This window comes from Chiloscyllium punctatum, chromosome 45 (genome assembly GCF_047496795.1).
Source record: "Chiloscyllium punctatum isolate Juve2018m chromosome 45, sChiPun1.3, whole genome shotgun sequence".
NCBI classification, from domain to species: Eukaryota; Metazoa; Chordata; class Chondrichthyes; order Orectolobiformes; family Hemiscylliidae; genus Chiloscyllium; species Chiloscyllium punctatum.
In genome coordinates this window covers 12,466,286-12,489,578 of record NC_092783.1, presented here as the reverse complement: position 1 = coordinate 12,489,578, position 23,293 = coordinate 12,466,286, and the positions used below count along the sequence as shown (strand labels likewise).

Sequence of the window (23,293 nt, the reverse complement as noted above, 5' to 3'; positions counted from 1 at the left end):
TAGAATTTGAGTTCACCACAGAGAGTTGCAGGTTCTGCCTCTAATCCATATATATCCATTATTCCTTCCCTCTCCTACCTTTTCATTATTTTCTCCGTGATACTTTACCCTCCCTCAAATTTGGTTGAGCCCTTTTTATTTTTTGATGAATGCCTGTGTTCAAACTCTAAGGGAGCTTGCTGCTGCGGTTCTACAGTTCTTGTATCTTGTCCGGATTGAAGCCAAGGTAACCCTGACATGTCTTGATATTCTCCCATCATTACTTTGAGACTGTCCCCTCCCCTTCTCTCCCTCATGCTATCTAGTATATTCTCTCTATTATATTCAGTTGACTGTAACCATTCCCTCAGCTAGCCAATACAACCAGGCCAATGTCTGCACTTGAAATGGCCGCAGCCACAGTGACACCATGGATAGACCCTAGGGACCCCACAATTTATGTACAACCCACTCCAGCCAATGATCGTAACCTATTTTCCCAGACTGAAATGGCATTGATCACCCAACTTGAGTTGGATCAATCACATGATTAACCATGGCCAACCATTCGGACTAGAAACGGCCAAGCATTGTTCCTAGGAGAGTGTTTCTGGAACCATCTTTTCTTTAGCGTGAATAGATTGCTTTTCAATGCATGCATGAAAATAGTTGAGCAGTTTGCCTATTTCATATTCAGAATGCCAGGACAAAAAGAACAACCTTGTGGACAAAATATTGCACATTTTTGTCACACCCACAATACTGCTATAAATAAATCCTCCATTTTCTGTTTTGAGTTTTGCTTAACTTGGTGTTTTGACTGTAGTGGGAGGACAGAGGTACTGGTGCTGCAGCTTAACATTGTACAAACTTGCAAGGGATTTATTGAAAAAAGAAATACAACTGTACGACCATAACAAATAGGAACATGAGTAGTCCATTCAGTCCTTCAAGACTGCTCCACTATTCAACAGAATTATGCTGATTGGAAATTCCTCACATCTACTTTATGCACTTTCCTTGTAATACTGATTCCCCTTTTGAACAAGACTCTATTTCAGCCTTAACTATACATAAGGATTCTGCTCTGTACCACAGCTCTCTGTGGCAAGGAGCTCCAAAGTTTCTCAACCCTCTGCGAGAAGAAATTCCTCCTCATCTCTGTCTTAAATTGGTGCCTCTTGGTTCTGAGACTAAGCTGTCTGATCCTAGACTCCCCCATGAGGGGAACTATAATGACAACATTTGCCCTGTCAAGGCTCTTAAAACTCTGATATGTTTCACTGAGGCCACTTCTCATTTTCCAAAACTCCAGTGAATTGACACCCAACCTCTTTAGCTTTGCTTATAAGACCATCCATCCACAGCAGAAATCATCCCAGTTCGTTTTTGGTGAACTGCCTCCAATAAAATGATATTTCTACATTAATAAAGGGATCAAAACTGCTCATGCTTCTTCAGATGTAGTTTTACTAGCAAATAGTTGAGGTAAGACTTCACTACTTTTACATACCAACCTCCTTGAAATAAGGGCCAACATTCCATTAACCTTCCTGATTACCTGCTGCACCCTTGTGCTTCCTTGTTGACCATCGCAAGTGTTTGTCTCTGGCCTATATTATCCAGTATAGGGAAAGGTAGTAAAGACTTTAGTAAAACAATTCACTGCCTAGCTTGCCATGGTGGGAAGGGAATTAAGTGCATCTTGGGCCTTAGCAGACTTGTGACATCTGCAAAGTTTTCTTGGAAACCTCAGTCACCTGTACAGAACACACTAGTAACTAGACTGTCGCTGCCATGGGTATAGTATGCACTCTCAAATATGAATAATGAGTATCCCATAGTGATTGAAAACATTTCAGAATGTTTAAGGTTAGGGCCAATCAAGGACAGAAGTGGGAAGTTGTGCGTGGAGTCCGAGGATGTAGGAGATATGCGAAATGAATATTGTTCACACTGGAAAACGATAATGTTGTCAAGGAGAATACTGAGATACAGGCCACTAGACTAGACGGGATTGAGGTTCACAAGGAGGAAGTGTTAGCAATTCTGGAAAGTGTGAAACTAGATAAATCCCCTAAGCCAGGTGGGATTTATCCTAGGATTCTCTAGGAAGCTAGGGAGGAGATTGCAGAGCCTTTGGCTTTGATTGTTATGTGATCATTGTCTACAGGAATAGTGCCAGAATACTGGAGGATAGCAAATGTTGTCCCTTTGTTCAAGAAGGGTAGTAGAGACAATCCTGGTAATTATAGACAAGTGAATCTTACTTCAGTTGTGGGTAAAGTGTTGGAAAATGTTATAAGAGATAGGATTTATAATCATCTAGAAAGGAATACGTTCATTAGGGATGGTGAACATGGTTTTGTGAAGGGTAGGTTGTGCCTCACAAACCTTATTTGAGAAGGTAACTAACGAGGTGGATAAGAGTAAAGTAGTTGATGCGGTGTATATAGATTTCAGTAAGGCGTTTGATAAGGTTCCCCTTGGTAGGCTCTTGCACAAAATATATAGGCATGGAATTGAGGGCGATTTAGCAGTTTGGATCAGAAATTGACTAGTTGAAAGAAGACAGAGGGTGGTGGTTGATAGGAAATGTTTGTCCTGGAGTTCATTTTACTAGTGGTGTACGGCAAGGATCTGTTTTGGGTCCGCTGCTGTTTGTCATTTTTATAAGTGACTTGGATGAGGGCGTAGAAGGATGGATGAGTAAATTTGCGGATGACACGAAGATCTATGGAGTTGTGGGCAGTGCAGAAGGATGCTGCAGATTGCAGAAAGAAATAGATAAGCTGCAGAGCTGGGCTGAGAGATGGCAAATGAAGTTTAATGTGGAAAAGTGTGAGGTAATTCAGTTTGGAAGGAGCAACAGAAATGAAGAGCACTGGGCTAATGGTAAGATTTTTGGCAGTGTAGATGTACAGAGAGGTCTCTGTGTCCAGGTACATAGATCCTTGAAAGTTGCCACCCAGGTTGAAAGGGTTGTTAAGAAGGCATACAGTATGTTAGCTTTTATTGGTGGAGGGATTGAGTTTTTGAGCCATGAGGTCATGCTGCAGCTGTACAAAACTCTCGAGTGGCTGCACTTGGAGTATTGTGTACAGTTCTGGTTACCGCATTATAGGAAGGATGTGGTATGGAGGAAAGATCTTATGCGGAAAGGCTGAGGGAACTGAGACAATTTTCATTCAAGAGAAGAAGGTTGAGGGGTGACTCAGTTGAAACATATAAGATAATCAGAGAGTTATATAGAGTGGACAGTGACAGCCTTTTTCTTCAGATGTTGTTGGCTTAACACAAGGGGACGTAGCTTTAAATTGAAGGGTGATAGATATAGGACAGATGTCAGAGGTAGTTTCTTTACTCAGAGAGTAGTAGGGGCTACTATTACTAGAACGCCCTGCCTGCAACGGTAGTAGCCTTGCCAATTTTAAGGGCATTTAAATAGTCATTGGATAAATATATGGATGAAAATGGAATAGTGTAGGATAGATAGGCTTCAGATTGGTTCCACAGGTCAGCACAACATCGAGGGCGGAATGGCCTGTACTGTGCTGTTATGTTCTATTTACTTAAAAAAAAATTGCAAAAGGCATTACGCAATGGATATTCAGAACAAATAGCTAGCTTTCTGTGTTTTGTGCACACGCACCCCCAAGTTCATCTGTTTTGCAGGTTTTTTGCCCAAATTAATTTTTTTCCCTTCCAAAATGAACAACTCTGCATTTCCTCACATCATACCCCATTTGCCAACTTTTTGAATACTTTTTAATCAATAAGTACGTATTAGCTATCAATGTCTTTCTGTAAACTGTTTGTATCCCTCACAACCTGTTTTTCCACCTACTTTTGATGACAGTACATTCACTTCCTTCCTCCAAGTCATTGATACAATTGTCATCCCAGCACTGATCCCTGTGGAACCCTACTTGTCATGGGTTGCCCACCTGAAAAAGAACCCCTTAACCCCATTTCTTGTTTCCTGCCCATGAGCCAGTTCTCTATCCTTGCCAATGTACTACCTCCCACACCATGGGCTATTAGCTTATGATTTAACCTTCAGTGAGGTACCTTGTCAAATGCCTTTGGAAATCTGTATACAACATATCTATTGGTCCCCCTCTATCCGCTCTGGTTGAGATTTCCTCAAACATTTTAATAAATTATTCAGACACTATTTCCCTTTCATGATGCCATGCTTACTCTGCTTGATGAGACTATGATTTTCTAAATGTTCTGCTATGACTTCCTTAATAATTCATTCCAATACTTTTCCAACAATAGAAGTTAGGCTAATCAGCCTACAGTTACTTGCTTTTTGCTTCTCTCCCTTTTGAATAGGGGTGCCATATTCACAGTTTTCCACTCGGTTGGTACTTCTCCAGAATCCAACAATTTTACAAATCGTGCATCCACTGTCTCTATAGCTACCTCTTTTAGGATTATAGGCTGCAAACCATGCAAGACTAGGGTACGTACCTGCCTTTAGCTCCATTAGTTTGTCTAATACTACTACTTCAGTGGTGGTGATGGTACTTAATTCCTCCCCCCTCTTTTTTTAGAATTAATGGAATGTTTGAAGTATCTTCTTGTGTAAAGACTGATACAAAGTATCTTTTTAACTCATCTGCCATTTCCTTGTTCCCCAAATCATCTTCCAAGTTCATTTTCTAACGGTGGAATGTCTGTTTTGACCTCTCGCTGCCTTTTTATAGATTTAAAGAATCTCTTATTACCAGGTTTTATTTTCTTTGTAATTTGTCCTCATAGTTTGTTTTTTCTGCCTTTATTATCTGCTTAGTCTCCTTTGCTTGATTTTGAATTTATCTCAGACTCTGGGGCTATCACCAAATTAACCTCCTTATATGCATTCTCTTTGCATTTAATACTTCCTTAACTCCCTTAATTTATACATAATTTGCAATATCTCAACTGATGTCTCCATTGGCTTAATGTGTGAGAAAATTTTGTTCCATTCCTGATCTGTGTCACTTGTTTGTTCTCAGAAAATGTAGCAAATAGGGTACTACAGTCTTGCTCAGTGTCCTTGGGTTGGTAAGAGGGAAGAAATTAGCATGGGTTTTCCCAAGTTGTTGCCTGGTGAGCTGTAATGAAGAAGTGTACATCTGAATGTTGGGGGAGAATTGCCATCAGGTATTGGAAGGAGAAAACACCTCTGGGAGAAGCAGCAGGAAGTTGAAGGGCCTTTGAAAAAGATCATACAATCCCTACAGTGTAGAAGCAGGCAATTTGGCCCATAGAGTTCACACCAACCCTCTGAAAAGCATTCCACCCAGACCAAACCCCCTATCCTATCCATGTAATCTTGCATTTCCTATTGCTAATCCACATAGTCTGCATATCCCTGGTCATGGTGGCACAGTGGTTAGCACTGTTGCCTCACGGCGCCAGAGACCTGGGTTCAATTCCCGCCTCAGGCAACTGTCTGTGTGGAGTTTGCACATTCTCCCTGTGTCTGTGTGGCCTTCCTCCAGGTGCTCCGGTTTCCTCCCACAGTCCAAAAATGTGCAGGTTAGGTGAATTGGTCATGTTAAATTGCCCATAGTGTTAGGTGAAGGGTAAATGGGTTTGGATGGGTTGCTCTTTGGAGGGTTGGTGTGGACTTGTTGGGCCAAAGGGCCTGTTTTCACACTGTAAGTAATCTAATCTAATCACTATGGGCAATTTAGCATGGTCAGTCTGCCTAACCTGCATGTCTTTCAATAGTGGGAGGAAATTAGAGTGCCTGGAGGAAACTTACGCAGAAATAGAACCAGTAGTTTGACAAAGTTTACCACAGTGATGTAATTTCAGCGTTCAGATAATGAGTGTAAATGGTGACAAATAAGCTGTAAACTGATTCAATCCTATTTGGCAGCAAATGGTTCATAACAAATGTACAATCACATAAGAAAGGCACTTAATAAAGATTTAGAGCAATGTTACATATCTGCAAAACAGTTTTTTTTTCTGTGAGACAGTGACAGACACATAAAAGTGTTGAATTTTAATTACACTTTCTTCCTGCCACATTTAAGGTTCATGAACGGGCTCATACAGGAGATCGACCGTACCGATGTGAACAACCAGGCTGTGGAAAAGCATTTGCTACAGGTAATGACCGAAACATTGCACAGGAAGTCAGGTTCATATTCCAGAAAAAAGTAGACAAATACACTGGCAAAATTATGGCAATTTATTTGAATTAGAAATTATATTTTCAAACTGAAATTGAGATATTTTGGGTGTGAACCTTATTTTCCTGTTGTAATAAGAGAGTTGTGACTATGCCAGTGGGTTTATCCGATGAGCAGATGACTCATTAGAGAAGGACAGATTTGATCATTGGTTTGTGCTTGATTGATCTAACTTCAGCAGAATGGTAGTCTGTGTACTGTAAATGGGGACAATGCCCTTAAGCTATCCAGAATCTTTCCCATTCTTCTCTAATCATGGCTTACATTCCAAAAGTATATTTTAAAAATCTCCCTTCACCTATCACCAGGAATGCTCAAGAAAGGCCTATTCATATCCTTAGAGACAAAAAAAAACTACAGTTGCTGGAATCCGAAATAGCCAGGCAGGAAGCTGAAAGAACATAGCAAGCCGGGCAGCTTCAGGAGGTTACACCTAAAATGTCAACTTCTCCACCTCCTGATGCTGCCTGGCTTGCTGTATTTTTCTAGCTTCCTGCCTATCTATTCGTATACTTAAGCCTTTTTGTCTACCTTCCTATCAGTAGGTGTCTTGTTTTTCATTGTCCTTTAACATCTTGACCCAGATGGATAATATTGTGAAAGATTCCTAGAAATATGTGTGGACTGCAGCAGGTCACCCAAAAGACTATTGTTTAAAAATAGTTATTACTTTCATTGGCTATACATGATTCTGAATCTCCTGGAACTTTAGCAGAACACAGTAATTTTGCTTGCTTTCCTTCTTTGTGTTCTGTATTGTTACATTTCTTTTTTGTTCAATTCCAGGTTATGGATTGAAAAGTCACACCAGAACGCACACAGGAGAAAAACCATACAAATGCCCTGAAGACACATGTAATAAAGCATTCAAAACATCAGGAGACTTACAGAAGCATATTAGAACACACACAGGTAGCATAATAGTTCTGTAGCACCTCCCCAGATTATTATACTTTCAGTATATGGATTATTATATGAATTAATTTTTCAATTTGTATTTATGGCTTTGACTTGTTTTAGAATACAATTCTGAGGAACATGATTAATCAATACTTGGAAAGACAGGGATTGATCAGGATAGTCAGCACAGATTTGTTGGAGGGAGGTCCTGTCTGAAAAATTTAAATGAGGTTTTTATAAAGGTGTTTAAATATATCAATGAGGGTAGTGCAGTTGATGTGGCTTACATGGATTTCAGCAAGGCCTTTGACAAGGTCCCACGTAGAAGGCTAGTCCAAAAGGTAAGAGCCCAAGGGACCCAAGACAAATTGGCTTGCAAACAGGAGGCAGAGGATGATAATGGGGGAATGTTTTTGTCATCGGAAGCCTGTGACCAACAGTGTAGTACAGGGGTTGGTATTGGGACCATTGCTGTTTGTTATGTACATTAACGATTTGAATGTGAATGTAGAGGCTATCATGCTGATCATACGAAAATTATTGGTATTTTGATACTGAGGAGAATGGTCTACGGCTGTAGTCTGATATTGATCAGCTGGTAAACTGGGCAGAGCAATGTCAAATAGAATTTAATTCTGATAAGTGTGAGATAATGCATTTAGGGGGTCCAATAAGGAAGGGATATGTACAATAAATGGTTGGTCCTGAGGAGGTACCAAGGAACAAAGGGACGTTGGTATTTAAATCCATAAATTCCTGAAGGTGTCAGCACAGGGTAGGCAGGGTGATGACGAAGGCATATTGGATGCTTGTCTTTGGTATTTGGGATGTAGAATATAGGACCAAAGAAGTCTTGTTATAACTTTATAAAACATTCGTCAGGCCACAAATGGAATATGGGATTTTGCACCTTAAGGTGGTGCCAGAGAATGGCGACTGTACACTTTTCACTGTACTCGTATACTTGAGTACATGTGACAATAAACTCTAATTCTAAATTCTGATCGTTGCGGTTTGGAGGGATTAGATTAGATTACTTACAGTGTGGAAACAGGCCCTTCGGCCCAACAAGTCCACACTGACCCGCCAAAGCGCAACCCACCCAGACCCATTCGGGCAATTTAGCATGGCCAATTCACCTAACCTGCACATTTTTTTGGGATTGTGGGAGGAAATCGGAGCACCCGGAGAAAACCCACGCAGATACAGGGAGAATGTGCAAACTCCACACAGAGAGTCGCCTGAGGTGGGAATTGAACCCGGGTCTCTGGTGCTGTGAGGCAGCAGTGCTAACCACTGTGCTGCCCATAATTGCACTGGAAAGATGTAATTGCACTGGAGAGAATGCAGAAGAGATTCACCAGGGTGTTGTCTGGGATGAAAATTCTCTGTCATGAGGAGAGACTGGATAGGCTGGGTTTGTTTCCTTGGAGCAGAAGAGGCTGAGGGGGCATCTGCTTGAAGTATACAAAATTATGAGAGGCGTAGGCAGAGTAGATGCTGAGAGTCTTTACTCCATGGCAGATGTGTCTGAGACCAGAAAGTATAAATTTAAGATGAAGAGCAAGTCGTTTGGAGGAGATGCGCAAGATCCTTTTCATCCAGAGGATGGTAGAAATATCGAACACGCTGTCTGAGAGGGTGGAGAAGGCAGGTACCCTTGCAACATGTAAAAAGCATTTAGATGAGCACTTAAAATGCCAGGGCGTAGTAGGCTATGAACCAAGTATTGGTAAATGGAATTAGTGTAGGTTGCTGGTCAGCACAGACATGATGGGCTGAAGAGCCTGTTTCTCTGCTGTATGACTTTATGACTGTATGAATAGTTTGCCAAAAGCTGTATATTGTATAAACTTTAGATAAAACGTAGCCAATTTGTAAATTCTTGCATTGGGTCTCCTTTTAAGGACTTTCAAAATGTCGTGTAAGTTTATTAACAGCAATTAATATGCAAACTATTGAAAGTATAAATACTTGATGAATATTATTTATCTCGATTAAGATTCAGCTCAAATTAGGAATTCTGGAGACACATTTGCCCACTCTTCCTCATTTTGCTTGAAATGACAGTGGCTACACTTTAAAAGTACATTACTGGTTGCAGTGCTCTTTGTGAACGGTATGAAATGAATGGAAGTTGTATCACTGCATTCATACTGTAACTTTAAAAACTGGGGACATTGGTATGAAGGTAACCTGTGGTAATGTAACTTACATGTATAAGAGCAAGTCCTACTACCTTGTCCTTTGTTCATCTCACCCTCAAGGGGAAGAATGCAGCTTGGGCTTCCAGTTACATATTTGGTAGTTCTGCAATATTCTGAGTCAGCAATTATGCACTGTCAGATAAGAGTGGAAGATTAGGGGAAGAAGCCACTTATCTCGTCACAATTTAAAAAGTTTATTTTTATGTCCAGAAGTGGTCTTACACACACCTTTTTCTTTCCAACACTAAATCACCCGCCATGTTGTTTCTCATCTATTAACCACCACTAGAATAACACGCATCTTTCTAATTAAAGATTATACATGAAAAGCCCTTTAAGGGCAATGCAAACCACCAAAAGTGAGGGCGAAGAGATTAACAAGAACTCAGTATAATTGGAAATGCATTTCATGTGTTTCAATTCAGTTTTACCCTCTCCTGTCTGTGTAGCTCATGCTAGATTACAGTTATTCATGTTCCAGTATATTTTAATATGCATTTTCAAACAGTCATTTTTCATTTTTGAATCTGGAGAATTGATCATTGGGTGAATATGATAGAAGCAAGTGAAGATCACAGCCAAGTGTAATCATTCCCTCTGGTGATCAAGAGTGAAAACCTTACTTGATAGTCTCCATTCCTCCTCTGGACACATTTGAAGCTTATTGCAATGCTCCCTTCATTATTGCAGTGAAGATCAAGTCATTCAGAAATTGAATATGGCACCATGTATGATTCTATACCACAGTATACAATGCAATTCCTCACTAAGCCATCAGGGTGCCTTGAGTAAATAACTGAAGTAGCTAATGTGAATACTTGGCAGTAACTTAATTAAGGAATACTAGTAGATATTTTTCCCCGAAGTAACAACGGGTCTGCTTTTTGAACAGGTGAGCGACCATTCAAGTGTCCATTTGAAGGCTGTGGTCGGTCTTTTACCACTTCCAATATCCGTAAAGTTCACATCAGAACACATACAGGAGAAAGGCCATATATCTGCTGTGAACCAGGCTGTGGTCGAGGGTTTGCCAGTGCAACTAACTATAAGAACCACATGAGAATTCACACAGGTGAGTTGCAGTGTTGAACACAAAGCTAAAGTGATTTGTACAACCACACTGCTGGAGCATATAGCAAATTGAATTGAACCAAGAGGGAGAAAATTTCCCATGAGATTGTACTTAGTTAAACTGTTAGATGTTATGAAGTGAAACTGCAATATGTGACAGGGTATGATTGGTTTCATGGATATTTGTATGAAATTCCTTTGATATTGAATGGAGCAACAACTCTGTTCAAACAACACACAGAGAAATGTCATCAGGATACCAACATGTTAACTCATGTATATGCTGCATTGTGGCAGCTTTAGTGGTATGTTTGCGTCCATGCTTGTTTCAAATGAAACGGCTGAGTAATTTGAAACAGATTCTAAAAAACTTTGCACACCTAATATAAACCAAAGAAGTGTGGATGCTGGAGATCTGAAACATAAACGATTACTGGCAAAACTCAGAAAAAATTGTGGATGCTGTAAATCAAAAACAAAAACAGAAATTGCTGGAAAAACTCAGCAGGTCTGGCAGCATCTGTGCAGAGAGATCAGAGTTAATGTTTTGGGTTGAGTGACCCTTCCTCCGAACTGATGGTAGCTAGGAAAATGTTGGTTTATATGTAGAAGATAGGGTGGGGGCAGGGGGTAAGGAGTAAATGATAATTAGGATATTATGTTGCTCGAGCTTTGCTCATTGAACCTTTGATAGGTTTTGCAGCATTTGTTCTGTAACAATACTGTATATAGTGGGTTTCCCTAATCAACTTCAGAAAGTCAGTCATCTGATGCTAGTGCCCCACATTGATTACAATCAGTTATAATCATGACTAAATCATGAGGCAGCACGGTGTCTCAGTGGTTAGCACTGCTGCCTCAGCACCAGGGACCCAGGTTCGATTCCAGCCTCAGGTGACTGTCTGTGTGGAGTTTGCACATTCTCCCCGTGTCTGCATGGGTTTTTACCTCCGAGTGCTCTGGTTTCCTCCCACAGTCCAAAGATCTCGGGTTAGGTGAATTGGCCATGCTAAATTGCCTATAGTGTTAAGGGATGCGCAGGTTAGATGCATTAGTTATGGGAAATGCAGGGTTATAGGCTGGGGGGATGGGTCTGGGTGGGATATTCTTTGGAGGGTTGGTGTGGACTTTTTGGGTCGAATGGCCTGTTTCCACACTGTAGGGAATCTATTCTATTCTAACTAAAACTAAATCTTAAACATGAACCTCTCTGCAGCGGGTAGCTGGTTTGATTAAAAACTTGAACAGATTGTATAAAATTTGATGTTTTTTGGCAACACTATTTTAAAATATCATCACCTTTTAATGAAGGTGAAGTGCTTTAAGCATCAGTATATCTCATCATTCCAATCTGGATAAAATACTGTAGATTGTCACAACGCTGCTAATTGAAAGTTGCGTGAGTCAAGGTAATCAAAGATTATCAGATGAGATGAGAATGTGGAATTCAAAACACAGTCAGATCAGTCATAATCATGTTGGGTCACTGAGCAGGCTCAGGGACCAGATGCTCTATTTCTGTTCCTATTCTATATGTTCAAGACTCCTCCACCCTCTCTAGCCTGATTTGCTTGAGAATTAGACACAAGTTGTTTAGGAAGTTTGTTTGTGCCAGGAATATCTTCATTAACTAAATATTAGAAGGTGAACTTAGTTGAAGTTCCTATCTGCTGGAGCATCGAGCTTTACAGCCCAAAAGATCCCTAGTTCAGCAACTCTTCGTATGTACTGAGTTGGCTGGCCTCAGCTAAGGTACAAATTGGGTTAGCAGTTGGTAGCTGGCCAGAGAGGGTAAGGAGGATCAGCCACGGTACCAGCTTCTGGCTGTTATTCAGGAATTCTGGCTGGGTAGGGCAGAAATGCTCAGATTTCAGTTCTGAGCTCTTGTGGCAGCACAACCCATCTACATGTGGGATCTCCAGGACAGGAAGTCAGAAAATTAGACTGGAGGCATGTGAGTCTAGTTTATAGGAGACTAGAATTAAACATGAAGCATTTTCTTTGCCAAAATTGACTCCATTCTGCTGTATTTTTTTTTAAAATTGATTCATTGGATGTGAGTGTTGCTGGCTGGACCACCATTTATTTCCCATCCCTAGCTGCCTTTGAGAAGATGGTGTTGAGCTGCTTTCTTGAGCCACTGCAGTCTGTTTTGTGTCAGTAAACTCAATACTGTTAGAGAGGGAATTCCACTTCAAATTCAATGAGCTAGAGAGATTTATAAGCAAATTGATGCATTACAGTGACCACCCAAATAAAATATGTTAAAGTATGTCAACTGTTAACAATACTATAAATAAAGGCTCTTATGTTTTGATTCTTGTTGGAAAATTCAAATTTTGCGTGATAAACTTTACTCTCAGGAGAGAAGCCCTATGTTTGTACAGTACCAGGCTGCGGGAAACGTTTCACAGAGTACTCCAGCCTGTACAAACACCATGTGGTCCACACACATTCCAAGCCATATAACTGCAACCATTGTGGAAAGACATATCGGCAGACTTCCACGTTAGCTACACACAAACGCACTGCGCATGGAGACATGGAAGCAACAGAAGAAAGTGAGCAGGCCTTATTTGAACAGCAACAACATCAGCAAGGTGAGTATCTTAACTACAGCCAATGCTCTCTGATTATGCTTTTATTGTTTAAGCAATCATCCCATCAAGAGTGATGAAGTGATGCATTTGCTTTAATGATGGACTTTTTGAACACTTGGAAAATTACTCATTGGATCTCAGCTTTGTTCTTGTGGGCAATAAAAATGTCCACAGCTTTTGTAGCTACTTGTGACTTCTGTAATCCGTATTTTAATAGCATTTTTCAATGTTAGAAGTACTACATCTTGTGGGTGATAAAACATCCACATTCCAGAATAAAGTAACGAAGGAGCTAGGCCATATCAGTGTGGGCACTTTGTTCAAACTGGACATGGTAGGAAAAATAAATGGTCAGGTACCATATTTATGCAAATGTAAAATAATCTAGATGTTAGGTTTTTCATTGTGCGGGGGGATGTTTTCGCTTTTGGATTAAATTATTGGGCTGTGCAGTAAGGCAGATTTTCTGTAGCAGTTCAAAATGTAGCTGTGTGATTCCCCTTTTGTAGGTAATGTCACATCATGGTCACTCCTCTCTACTCATGTCATTTTGATCACCCGATGGAGTTCAAGAGGGATTTCCCAGATTTTCTTTCTTGAATTGATTTAAGATTTTTGAAGACTTTGTATTTTCTTGCCTTTCCAGGAGAATCCTCAGCTCCTGTGGAAGCAAATTCTGAATATCATGGTGCTCTGTGGCCTCATTAGTGTTTGACATGGGTTTAAGGGACAGCATAGATTGGAGTGATCAAAAGAGCGCAGAAAAGTAAGTGAGTGAAAGATCAAGTGACAGATGTAGTCATCAAGAGAGATTAAAGCCACTGTGGTAAAGTGAGTTATGTGAAACAAGACAGTACATGGAGAGAAATTAAGGGACAACGACTCAGAGAAGTTGTGGCAACAGAATTAGCAGTTCCCAAAGATTCGATGAAGAGAGGGTTCATTAATAGTAATGTGATAGAGAATTTCTCAGTTTCTGCTTCAAATGAACCAATAAGTCTCCCTGCGAAGATGATGTTACACAATCTGTTCATTACAGAGCAAAATTCCATTCTAAGCCCTTGGCTAGATACTATACAAAGGATTCTCGACCATTTGCCTCCTGTTTTAATAACCGTGCATGAACATATTATGGATGCTGCGTAATTCCACGTATTCTGTTTTACACACTGTACCTGCCACATTATCATGCAAATGAAAGTTACCACATAAAATCCATCTAATTGTTGTGAATTGAAACAGTTCAATGGGGTTCTGTGTCTGAATCTAGAGAAAAAGATCAATGAAATTGTCATTTTACAATTAACAATTTTAACCGTGCTTTATATTTTCTGAAAGTGAGTCCTCATGACATGCTTTGTTTTCATTTGTGTTGAACTCAATCTTTTTAATCCCATATATTTGACTACTTCATAGCAACAGTTATTGAACCTACATTGAAAAGGCCTCGCATCACGTACCTTTCAGGGGTTGAAGGTGACGGTGGAATTCCTACCCAGGTTACCATGGTAACCCAAGATGGGCTTGGATCTCAGGTAGCCCTTATATCACAGGATGGTACTCAGCAGGTATGATGAAGATTTGGGTGTTTGAGTTGTGTGGTCATTTATTCCCTCACCTCTAATATCAATTCATTGTGATTAGATTCTGTTTGAAATGTGACTGCAAGAACATAAGTAATCTTTTAAAGATTTTTACAGAATTTCTCCCCCTCTTTTCCTTGTGGTTTCACCTAGGTGGTGGAGATTGTTTCCACTGGTGCTGCATATCTTTTACTATCTTGCTCAAGTAACCATTCATCATCATCTAGGAATCTCAACAGTGAGCTTTGACAGGCTATTTGGTCATAGAGGGCAGTATAACCAAATCTGAGTTCTCTTTGAGACCACTAAACTTGGATGTTTCAGTGAGTGCCATTAATCAATAGTAGAGAACAGGAAATCCAGCGAATATGTTGTTCCTCCATCCAACAGACTGAGGCCAATTTTGTCCCCAGTAGGTTTTCTAATTAATTTAAACAACTTATTATAGAATGCATAGCTCAGTAACACTCTTCGCCCACTAAGATAGGGAGAAAATACAGTTGTTTATTCTTTTAAAAATATGTTGTTAATCACTCAACCAACCACTCACCTCTGATTTAGAAGGTTTTGGTTTCCGTCCTTCTTCAGGACATTGAAACAAAATCAAGCTGGCACTGCCGTGCAAGGCGGATGGATACAATTCTGCCAGAAGTGCTGTCTTTATGTTGAAATGTTAGGCTGTCTCAAATGGTTAGAATAGATCCCATGACAACATATTCATAACTCAACCTGTATCACAAAAACAGATTATCTGGTTGTTGTTGGGTAGAAGCTAGCTATGTGCAGATCAGCTGCTATATTTCATACACTACAATGCTGTAAAAGTACCTCATCACCTGTGAAATACTTGGAGATATCCGGTGGTGTGTACAAGTTGTTGTATAAGTGCAAATCCTTTAAGTCTTTTTTTCCTCAAAAATGCTCAATACTATTAAATAGCAAAGCTGTACCTGGTGAGTCAGAGTTATAATATCATAACTGAAATAGTGGCTGATGAATCCCTAAACTATTACAGGGGTGGGTGAGAAATAGAATGTTGTGTTTGCCATTAAAGTTAAATTCTTTATCCTCCCACGCCAGTTAACAATTTGATAATAAAATACCCATTGATTAACCGTACTTGGTAGACCCCATATAAGAACATCAGAAATAGGAACAGGAGGAGGCCATCTGGCCCTTTGAACCTACTCTGCCATTCAGTAAGATCATGGCTGATCTTTTTGTGGACTCCGATCCACTTAGCCACCCTCTCGCCATAACTTTTAATTCCATTACTGTTCAAAATTCTATCTATGCCTTGAAAGCATTCAATGAGGTAGCCTCAATTGCTTCACAGGGCATGGGATTCACAACACTTTGGGAGAAGAGGCTCCTCCTCAACTCTGTCGAAAATCTGCTCCCCCTTATTTTGAGGCTATGCCTCCTATTTCTAGTTTCACCCACCACTGGAAACAACCTCCCTGCTTCTATCTTCCCTTCATAATTTTATATGTTTCTATAAGAATCTCCCTCATTCTTCTAAATTCCAATGTGTATAGTCCCAGTCTACTCAATCTGTGCTCATAAGCCAACCTTGGCAACTCCTGGATCAACCTGGTGAAACTCCTCCGTACCCCTTCCAGTGCCAGTACATCCTTTCTGAAGTAAGGAGATCCAAACCATATGCAAACATTTTTCTAAGTTTGAAATGTTTATTATTATTCAGCAGTAATCATTTCAACATTTTGTTGAATGCAGGTTAGTCTATCGCATGAAGACTTGCAGGCCCTGGGAACAGCTATCACCATGGTAACTCAGGATGGTACTACAATTGCTGTACCCACCCATGAAGGTGACCTGACAGGATCGCCAGGAGCTCATACAGTTACCATGGTCACAGCAGATGGTACAGAAGCACAACAGGTGTGTCACAACTTGCAGCATCATTAATTGAGATGGATATAATCAAAGATTCTGAAAGTATGTATTGCAATTGTTCATCCTGCTAATCATTTTATCTTTAAGGGCAAAAAAGTTAGGCATGATATTTTTTGTGGACTGCAGTATGCTGTCATGGCACTGCTCAAATCCATCTCCTGTGAAGTAGCATCGACAATCTTCATGGAAATGTTCATGTCTGGAACTCTTCAAAAAATCAAACTTCAATAGCCAAAAGCTTACCTTTTGTTTGTCCATGGGCGCAGTATGTTTATAATGTGTTTTTAAATTCTGAATTCACAATTCCAGAATGGAATAAAACAAAAGGATCGTTAAGGTTTATACTTATAACGAGCTTTACATAATCATCATTCGTGAACTTTATTTTGCCAGGTTGCTATAGTGACATCGGATGGGATGGTAACTGGAGACTCTGCATTAGCAGCTCTACATGCAGCTGAGGTGGTACAGCATCATCAACAAGTTGCATTAGTAGCAACTGCTAATGGTACACAGATAGCAGTACAGGTGGGTAAATGTGATGATGTGTTAAACTGAGCAGTTTTCTATATTTAAAGCTGCAATACCCTTTTGAAAAACAACAGAGATAATAAGCCCTGAAATAATTAAAAGTCATTCCGTTCATCTAAATCCAATGAATCCACTAAATGATTAGTATGCCATAGTATTTCTTGGAATCTCCAGATCAGGATGAATAAAGAGTATATTTGAATCAGCAGGATTTATAATCTGTTTAATCTAGTTTCTCACAACTTGAAGAAAGGATTCTTCCTTAATGCCCAAGATAATTTGAACCACAAAACAAATAAACCTTAATTTAACATTATTCATCTCTGTGGTTATTCATAGCAAGACTGGGACCACCATATTCTGCAATGTTAATATGATTTGAGGGGCAGAATGAATCAAGCTATTCCACAAATATAATTTGTGGCACTATTAAGATGCTATGTGAGAATTTTTTCAGTTTACCTTAAATCATTGAAGAAGAGTTGATAACTGCTGCTGAGGAATGGTGACATATGAGAAAGTTTTAAGAAAAAATTATGACATCTTTCTCATCTATTGCGTTTGTTACTGTACTGAATGCCTTGGATTAAGGTTTGGACTCTATTTAAGGTATTAGTGGCAATAAACCAGATATTTGAGGGTCATCTCATTCAGAGCTTTGTATCATTGGTTTCCTGTGACAATGAGTCTCTGTACTATTTAGTGAACAAGCGGTGTTGTGCAAATTGATGGAGAAAAGACAGAATGAATGTTCACAGATGCTCTGATACAATAATCTAGTCATTTAAATTGGGACTTAACTAATAGTAATTGATTAGATTAGGACATGCTTTCTGCTAAGTGCTTTTAGGTTACAATATGCTTTGACATCTGATCTCAGATGAATTGCTTCGTTGCCACCTGAGCAATTCTACCTTTTGCAAATCTGACTCTGCCATGCACAAAGCTGTACTCCCATATGGAAAATCTTAATGACTCTGACACAATTCAATTGAAGTAGATTTATTTCTGATGTTCTTAGCAGGAAACTCCTAAGCAGTCTGGTTGTCAATGCACTGGAGATATACTTCAAGCCAAAGCTATGTGATACTATGCAGGATCAATACTTGACTCTGGAGTTGCATTTGTTTCTTCCTTTCACCAAGGTGGCAAAGTAAATCTACATTCTTCGACTCAAACAAAAGTTAAAGAGCCTAAGGGTATATGGAAGCTAGTGACTATTGGCTTGATTCCTGGGATAACAGGACTGACCAATGAGGAGAAATTAAGTTGGTTAGGATTGCATTTACTGGCATTTATAAGAATGATGGGGGCATTCTCATAGAAAACTACAAAATTCTAACAGGACTAGACAGCTTAGACGCAGGAAGAATGCTCCTGATGTTGTGGGAGTCTAAAACCAATGGTCACTGTTTAAAGTTGAAGGGTAAACCTTTTAGGTCTGAGAATGAGGAGAACTTTCTTCACTCAGAGAGCAGTGAGCCTGTGGCATTCACTACCACAGAGAGTGGTTGAGGCCAAACATTGTGTTTTCAAGAAGGAAGTAGATTTAGCTGTTATGGCTAAAGGGATCAGTGGATATGGAATGAGGACAGAATGTAGGTATTGAGCTTGATGATTAGCCATAGTCTATAATGAATGGCAGAGCAGATGCGAGGAGCTATAAAGCCTATTCCTGTTTTGATCTTCTATGTTTATGCTTCTATGAAGCAATGTCACACCACATCCTTGAGGTGCTATTGTTTCTTTTACTGTTGTGCACTCCAAAGTCAGGCCACCAACCCAACTCCCTATATTCTGCCACTTTGGCATCATTGCCCACTTGCAGCTGTTGCATATTGTTCCAAAGTAACAGCTTAAAAAGTCACAGTTCCAAAGAGACTGTTCGCTAACTTGAACAGTAGTATGTGGACGATGAGCTGAATCCAAATATTATTTGATCCTAGAATTATGGTTATCGATAAACAAAATTGACTTTTGCAGTAATAGTTCACATACTGTTAAACTTTATGTGCTGATGTATTTGCATTTTTGCTAATCAGACTATCCCAAGCAAAATAAAAAGAAGCAAATAGAATATTTAATATATGTTCATTCTGTATATAAACAGAAAGATTCATTGAGGAAATATAGCAGATAAGTTTGTCCAGAAAAAGTGAATTGGATGAAGCAGTTTGAATTTTTTTTAAACAATTTTATTTATTATTTTTCTTTTCTCTGCTTTTCTTTCCTTGTGTCTGTTTCCATTAACTAGGATTGAGATTCTTCTGTTGATGTTATCATATTATCTCTTCCATTGTCATTATTTCCTTCACTGCTCTTTTCTCTTTGCTACTGTTTCCACAGCTTCTCAATATTTCTGTCACTATTGTCCAGATCTATTGTAGTGCGCGCAGTGGAGGAGATGGAGGGGGTTTCTAACAGCCATAATCGGGAACCATGATTATTAGCACTTTAGTTTTGAAATGAAAGTTTGATCATGACTTTACTGATAAATGCAGTTCCCATTAAATGTGGAAATCCTGATAAATCTAGGAATTTATGTCCAATGATTAATTACAAAGTGCTTCATCTTGGTAACAAGAAAAATGTTACAGCATTCAGACAAGTTTATCCCTGTTACTTTCTTTTACATTTTTGGGTTAGCAAACTAAAATAATACAAAACTTTAACTTGTAGTGAACCCCTAATTACATCAGGACTGCCAATCTGGTACATCTGTAAAGATTGGAATATGAAAGTTTACCTTTGATAATTGAGTTTGCTTTTAACTGTTTTTTAAATATTCCCCAATCTGTATTTAAAAATAAATTTACAGGAGCTGGTTGTGATAATGGCAGCTGATAAATTACTATATAGAAACAAAGAAAATGGAAATATCTGAGCAGTAGCTTGTTTGATCAGAAACCAAATTACTAATTCCAACCACAGTAAATAGGAATGTTTTGCAATCCTCCTTGGTATCTGTCTTTACATTTATGTGAAGGAACCACCCAATGGGATTAATATGTTCCTTAACACCATGAAAACTGCATTACATGGGATAACCATTAGCTGTAGAAGTCCCATTACTATTTTGATATGGACTAGCCCAAACCCCTCAAAACATTTCAAGAAGGTAGCCCAGACCCTAACTTTGCTAGTTGTTTTAAGCAAGTGTAAAGTTAGTATTCCGGGGAGAATCAGCTGGGCAAACCACTTACTTTTAAACAAAACAGAATTTATTTACAAGATTACTGAATGAAACACAAACAAAAGAGAACAGAATACCGAATAACTTAACCTATCCAAAAACCCAACAGCCTATACCAACTTAATGATACTGTTCCAAATACTTGCAACAATCCCCATAAACACCCCTTGACATAAAAGGTAAAATCAAACACAGGGTCTTACAGGAGAGAAGTTAGAGAGAGAGAAAGAGGGTCAGCATAGACCTGCATCTCTTCGGTTCAATAGCTTCACAGCATTACTGCTAAAAACTAAATCAAACCAGAGAAAAGCTGAGCTGGGAGAACTGGCCACTCCCCTTTCATTGTACAGGTGTTTTTTTTTCAAAAACTTAAAAGCCTGTTGCTTGAGATGGTGTCAGTTAGCTATAATCAAACTGGCCCTAAAACCTTTCAACTTCGACTTTTCGGAGTCTGTGTCTTCCGACCTCTCTGAAAACAAATCAAGGACAACATAACCTTGTTAAAGGAGCAGCTTCGTCACAGCTTTGAGTGACCTCAATTATAATCCGTTGCTAATTGGAGAAAAAGCTCGAGTGAATTTATGTTGTCGTCCCTCGGGAGCTACCTTTTGATCGCTTATAACCACAGAATTTACTCACAGAATCAACTCACCCTGGTTGATTCTTCAACTAAAGCAATAATTATCACATTAATGGAGGGTTTACATTCCCTCTGAACTAATAACACAACAGGAAATATTTCTGCTTTCTACTGCTGTAGAACGAGGTTCCTGCGTGATATTCAAGTCAAAAGGGAAGGGGTTTCAGTAACCAGCTTTTAAAAGAGGATCATGATTTTGGTTGATGGATTTATGAAGTTGATTGGAGCATATGATTCTTTTTTGTAAAGCTACACACAATCTTTTACAGGTGTCAAAGTTAAGACCATAAGAAATAGGAGTGGAAGTAAGGCCGTTCGGCCCATCGAGTCCAATGGATGATGGGCATTTCAACGCCACTTACCCGTACTCTCCACGTATTCCTTAATTCCTTGCAAGATTAAGAATTTATCAATCTCTACCTTGAAGACATTTAGCGTCCCAGCCTCCACTGCGCTCCATGGTAGTGAATTCCACAGGCCCATCACTCTCTGGCTGAAGAAATGTCTCTTCCTTTCCATTCTAAATTGACCCCCTCTAATTCTAAGGCTGTGCCCACCAGTCCTAGTATCCCCGCCTGACGGAAACAATTTCTCAGCGTCCACCCTTTCTAAGCCATGCATTATCTTCTAAGTTTCTATTAGATCTCCCCTCAACCTTCTAAGCTCTAACAAATACAATCCCAGGATCCTTAGACGTTCATCATATGTTAGGCCTACCATTCCAGGGATCATCCGTGTGAATCTCCGCTGGACACGCTCCAGTGCCGGTATGTCCTTCCTGAGGTGTGGGGCCCAAAACTGGACACAGTATTCTAAATGGGGCCTAACCAGAACTTTATAAAGTCTCAGTAGCACAATGGTGTTTTTATATTCCAACCCTCTTGAGATAAGTGACAACATTACATTTGCTTTCTTAACCACGAACTCAACCTGCAAGTCAACCTTTAGAGAATTGTGTACTAGCACTCCCAGATCCCTTTGTACTTTGGCTTTATGAATTTTCTCACTGTTTATAAAATAGTCCATGTCTGTGTTCTTTTTTCCAAAATGCAAGACCTCGCATTTGCTCACGTTGAATTTCATCAGCCATTTCTTGGATCTTTCTCCTAAACTGTCTAAATCTTTTTGTTATTGCAGGACATTGAATCCAATAATTTCAGTAATTAATATGACAGGGTGCAAGGTTTCTTGTAGTTTCTTAAGTAATCGAAAATGATCTAATCATGAATAGCCAAATTATAGCACATAACAATCCTGTGGATTTGTGATCTATCAGTACAATATGCAAGCAAGAGAAGTATAAGATATTTGTGACTTAAACCATACTATCATCTAGTTTGGGTAAATTTTCATGAAGAATGTAACATTTGTGAATTGCTCAGTTGTATTCACAGAGTGACACAGTGCTTCAACCCCCGTGAATTACTTTTTAAATGCAGTCATTGTCATTTGTGCACAGTAAGTGAATCGGTGGCCAACTGGCTGAGAACATTTGCAACTGTGGTGACATTACGCTTCTCTCAATTTCTTTCTGAGCTGTACAAGTTCATGAACTATCAGTATAATGTTAAAATCACCTGAAACTCAGGACCTCACCGCACCAGCTGATTTGGTAATCGCCTATCAATATTTGTCTCTTTAGCTGGAGGAACAGCAGACGTTGGAGGAAGCTATTGGCATGGCAACAGCAGCAATTCAACATGAAGGATTGACACAAGATACAGTTATGACAGATAACGATCCATGAAAATGGAGACCAGGAATCAAGTGCCACATACAGGAATGAGTGAGCTGTGGTTTGCTACCTAGTATTGTTCAATGAAATCCTGGGAACCAAACTTAAACTACTCACAGACTAAATGAGTCTATTCTCAGGACTAATAATTTACTGTGTGTATGTTAATCTCAACTCAGGTGATTTTACACAATATGGTAAGAGTTTTAAGATGAAAAGGAGTTTTAGAGCTGCTGTACTGATTGATAGACTTGTGGATTTACTTGTACAGTATAAGATATAGTTTTATTGAAAATTTCCATAGTTTTGCTTTTTATTAAAAATGAAATGTTTAATGAAACTGGTGTAGGGTTGGCTTCTGTGCAGAGTTGGAAAATATCAGGCTGGTCATTTTAAGGGCAATCAGTGACAAGTTCTCAGAATGTGTGTGCTGCATTTTGAGGTCCAGCTTTTGATGCTATATGAACCTGTATATGTATATATGAAAATAAATTTTGAAAACTGTGCTTATTTGCTGACTTTTGTGATGATTTCGAAGTTGCCCTTTAACAATGTTTTATGCAGTATTTCAAGATCTGTTGGGAGAGTGATGGTGAATATTGGCTCTGATCAGGCATCCATTACTGCAATGTCATATACTTATTAAAAATCAAAGCCAGTTTCTCCTGATGACAGTAATATTATTGCTCATACCAGTATGCTAATTCTGGCAGAAATATCTAATTTTTGTAGTAATTAAA

The 23,293-nt window shown here is 39.3% G+C and overlaps 1 protein-coding gene across 2 annotated transcripts in view; it reads left to right on the top strand.

Annotated features, from left to right (window-relative positions):
- Positions 1-23,059, top strand: part of LOC140467162 (zinc finger protein 76-like) — a 72,353-nt gene extending 49,294 nt beyond the window's left edge. For both annotated transcript variants that reach the window (XM_072563291.1, XM_072563293.1), the window contains exons 8-15: positions 6,018-6,093; positions 6,963-7,088; positions 10,176-10,355; positions 12,718-12,954; positions 14,371-14,522; positions 16,275-16,439; positions 16,848-16,982; positions 22,461-23,059. In XM_072563291.1, coding sequence (XP_072419392.1) covers positions 6,018-6,093; positions 6,963-7,088; positions 10,176-10,355; positions 12,718-12,954; positions 14,371-14,522; positions 16,275-16,439; positions 16,848-16,982; positions 22,461-22,565 — 1,176 coding nt within the window. In that variant the 3' untranslated portion in view covers positions 22,566-23,059. The remainder of the gene's footprint in view (positions 1-6,017; positions 6,094-6,962; positions 7,089-10,175; positions 10,356-12,717; positions 12,955-14,370; positions 14,523-16,274; positions 16,440-16,847; positions 16,983-22,460) is intronic.
- Positions 23,060-23,293: the final 234 nt, after the last annotated feature.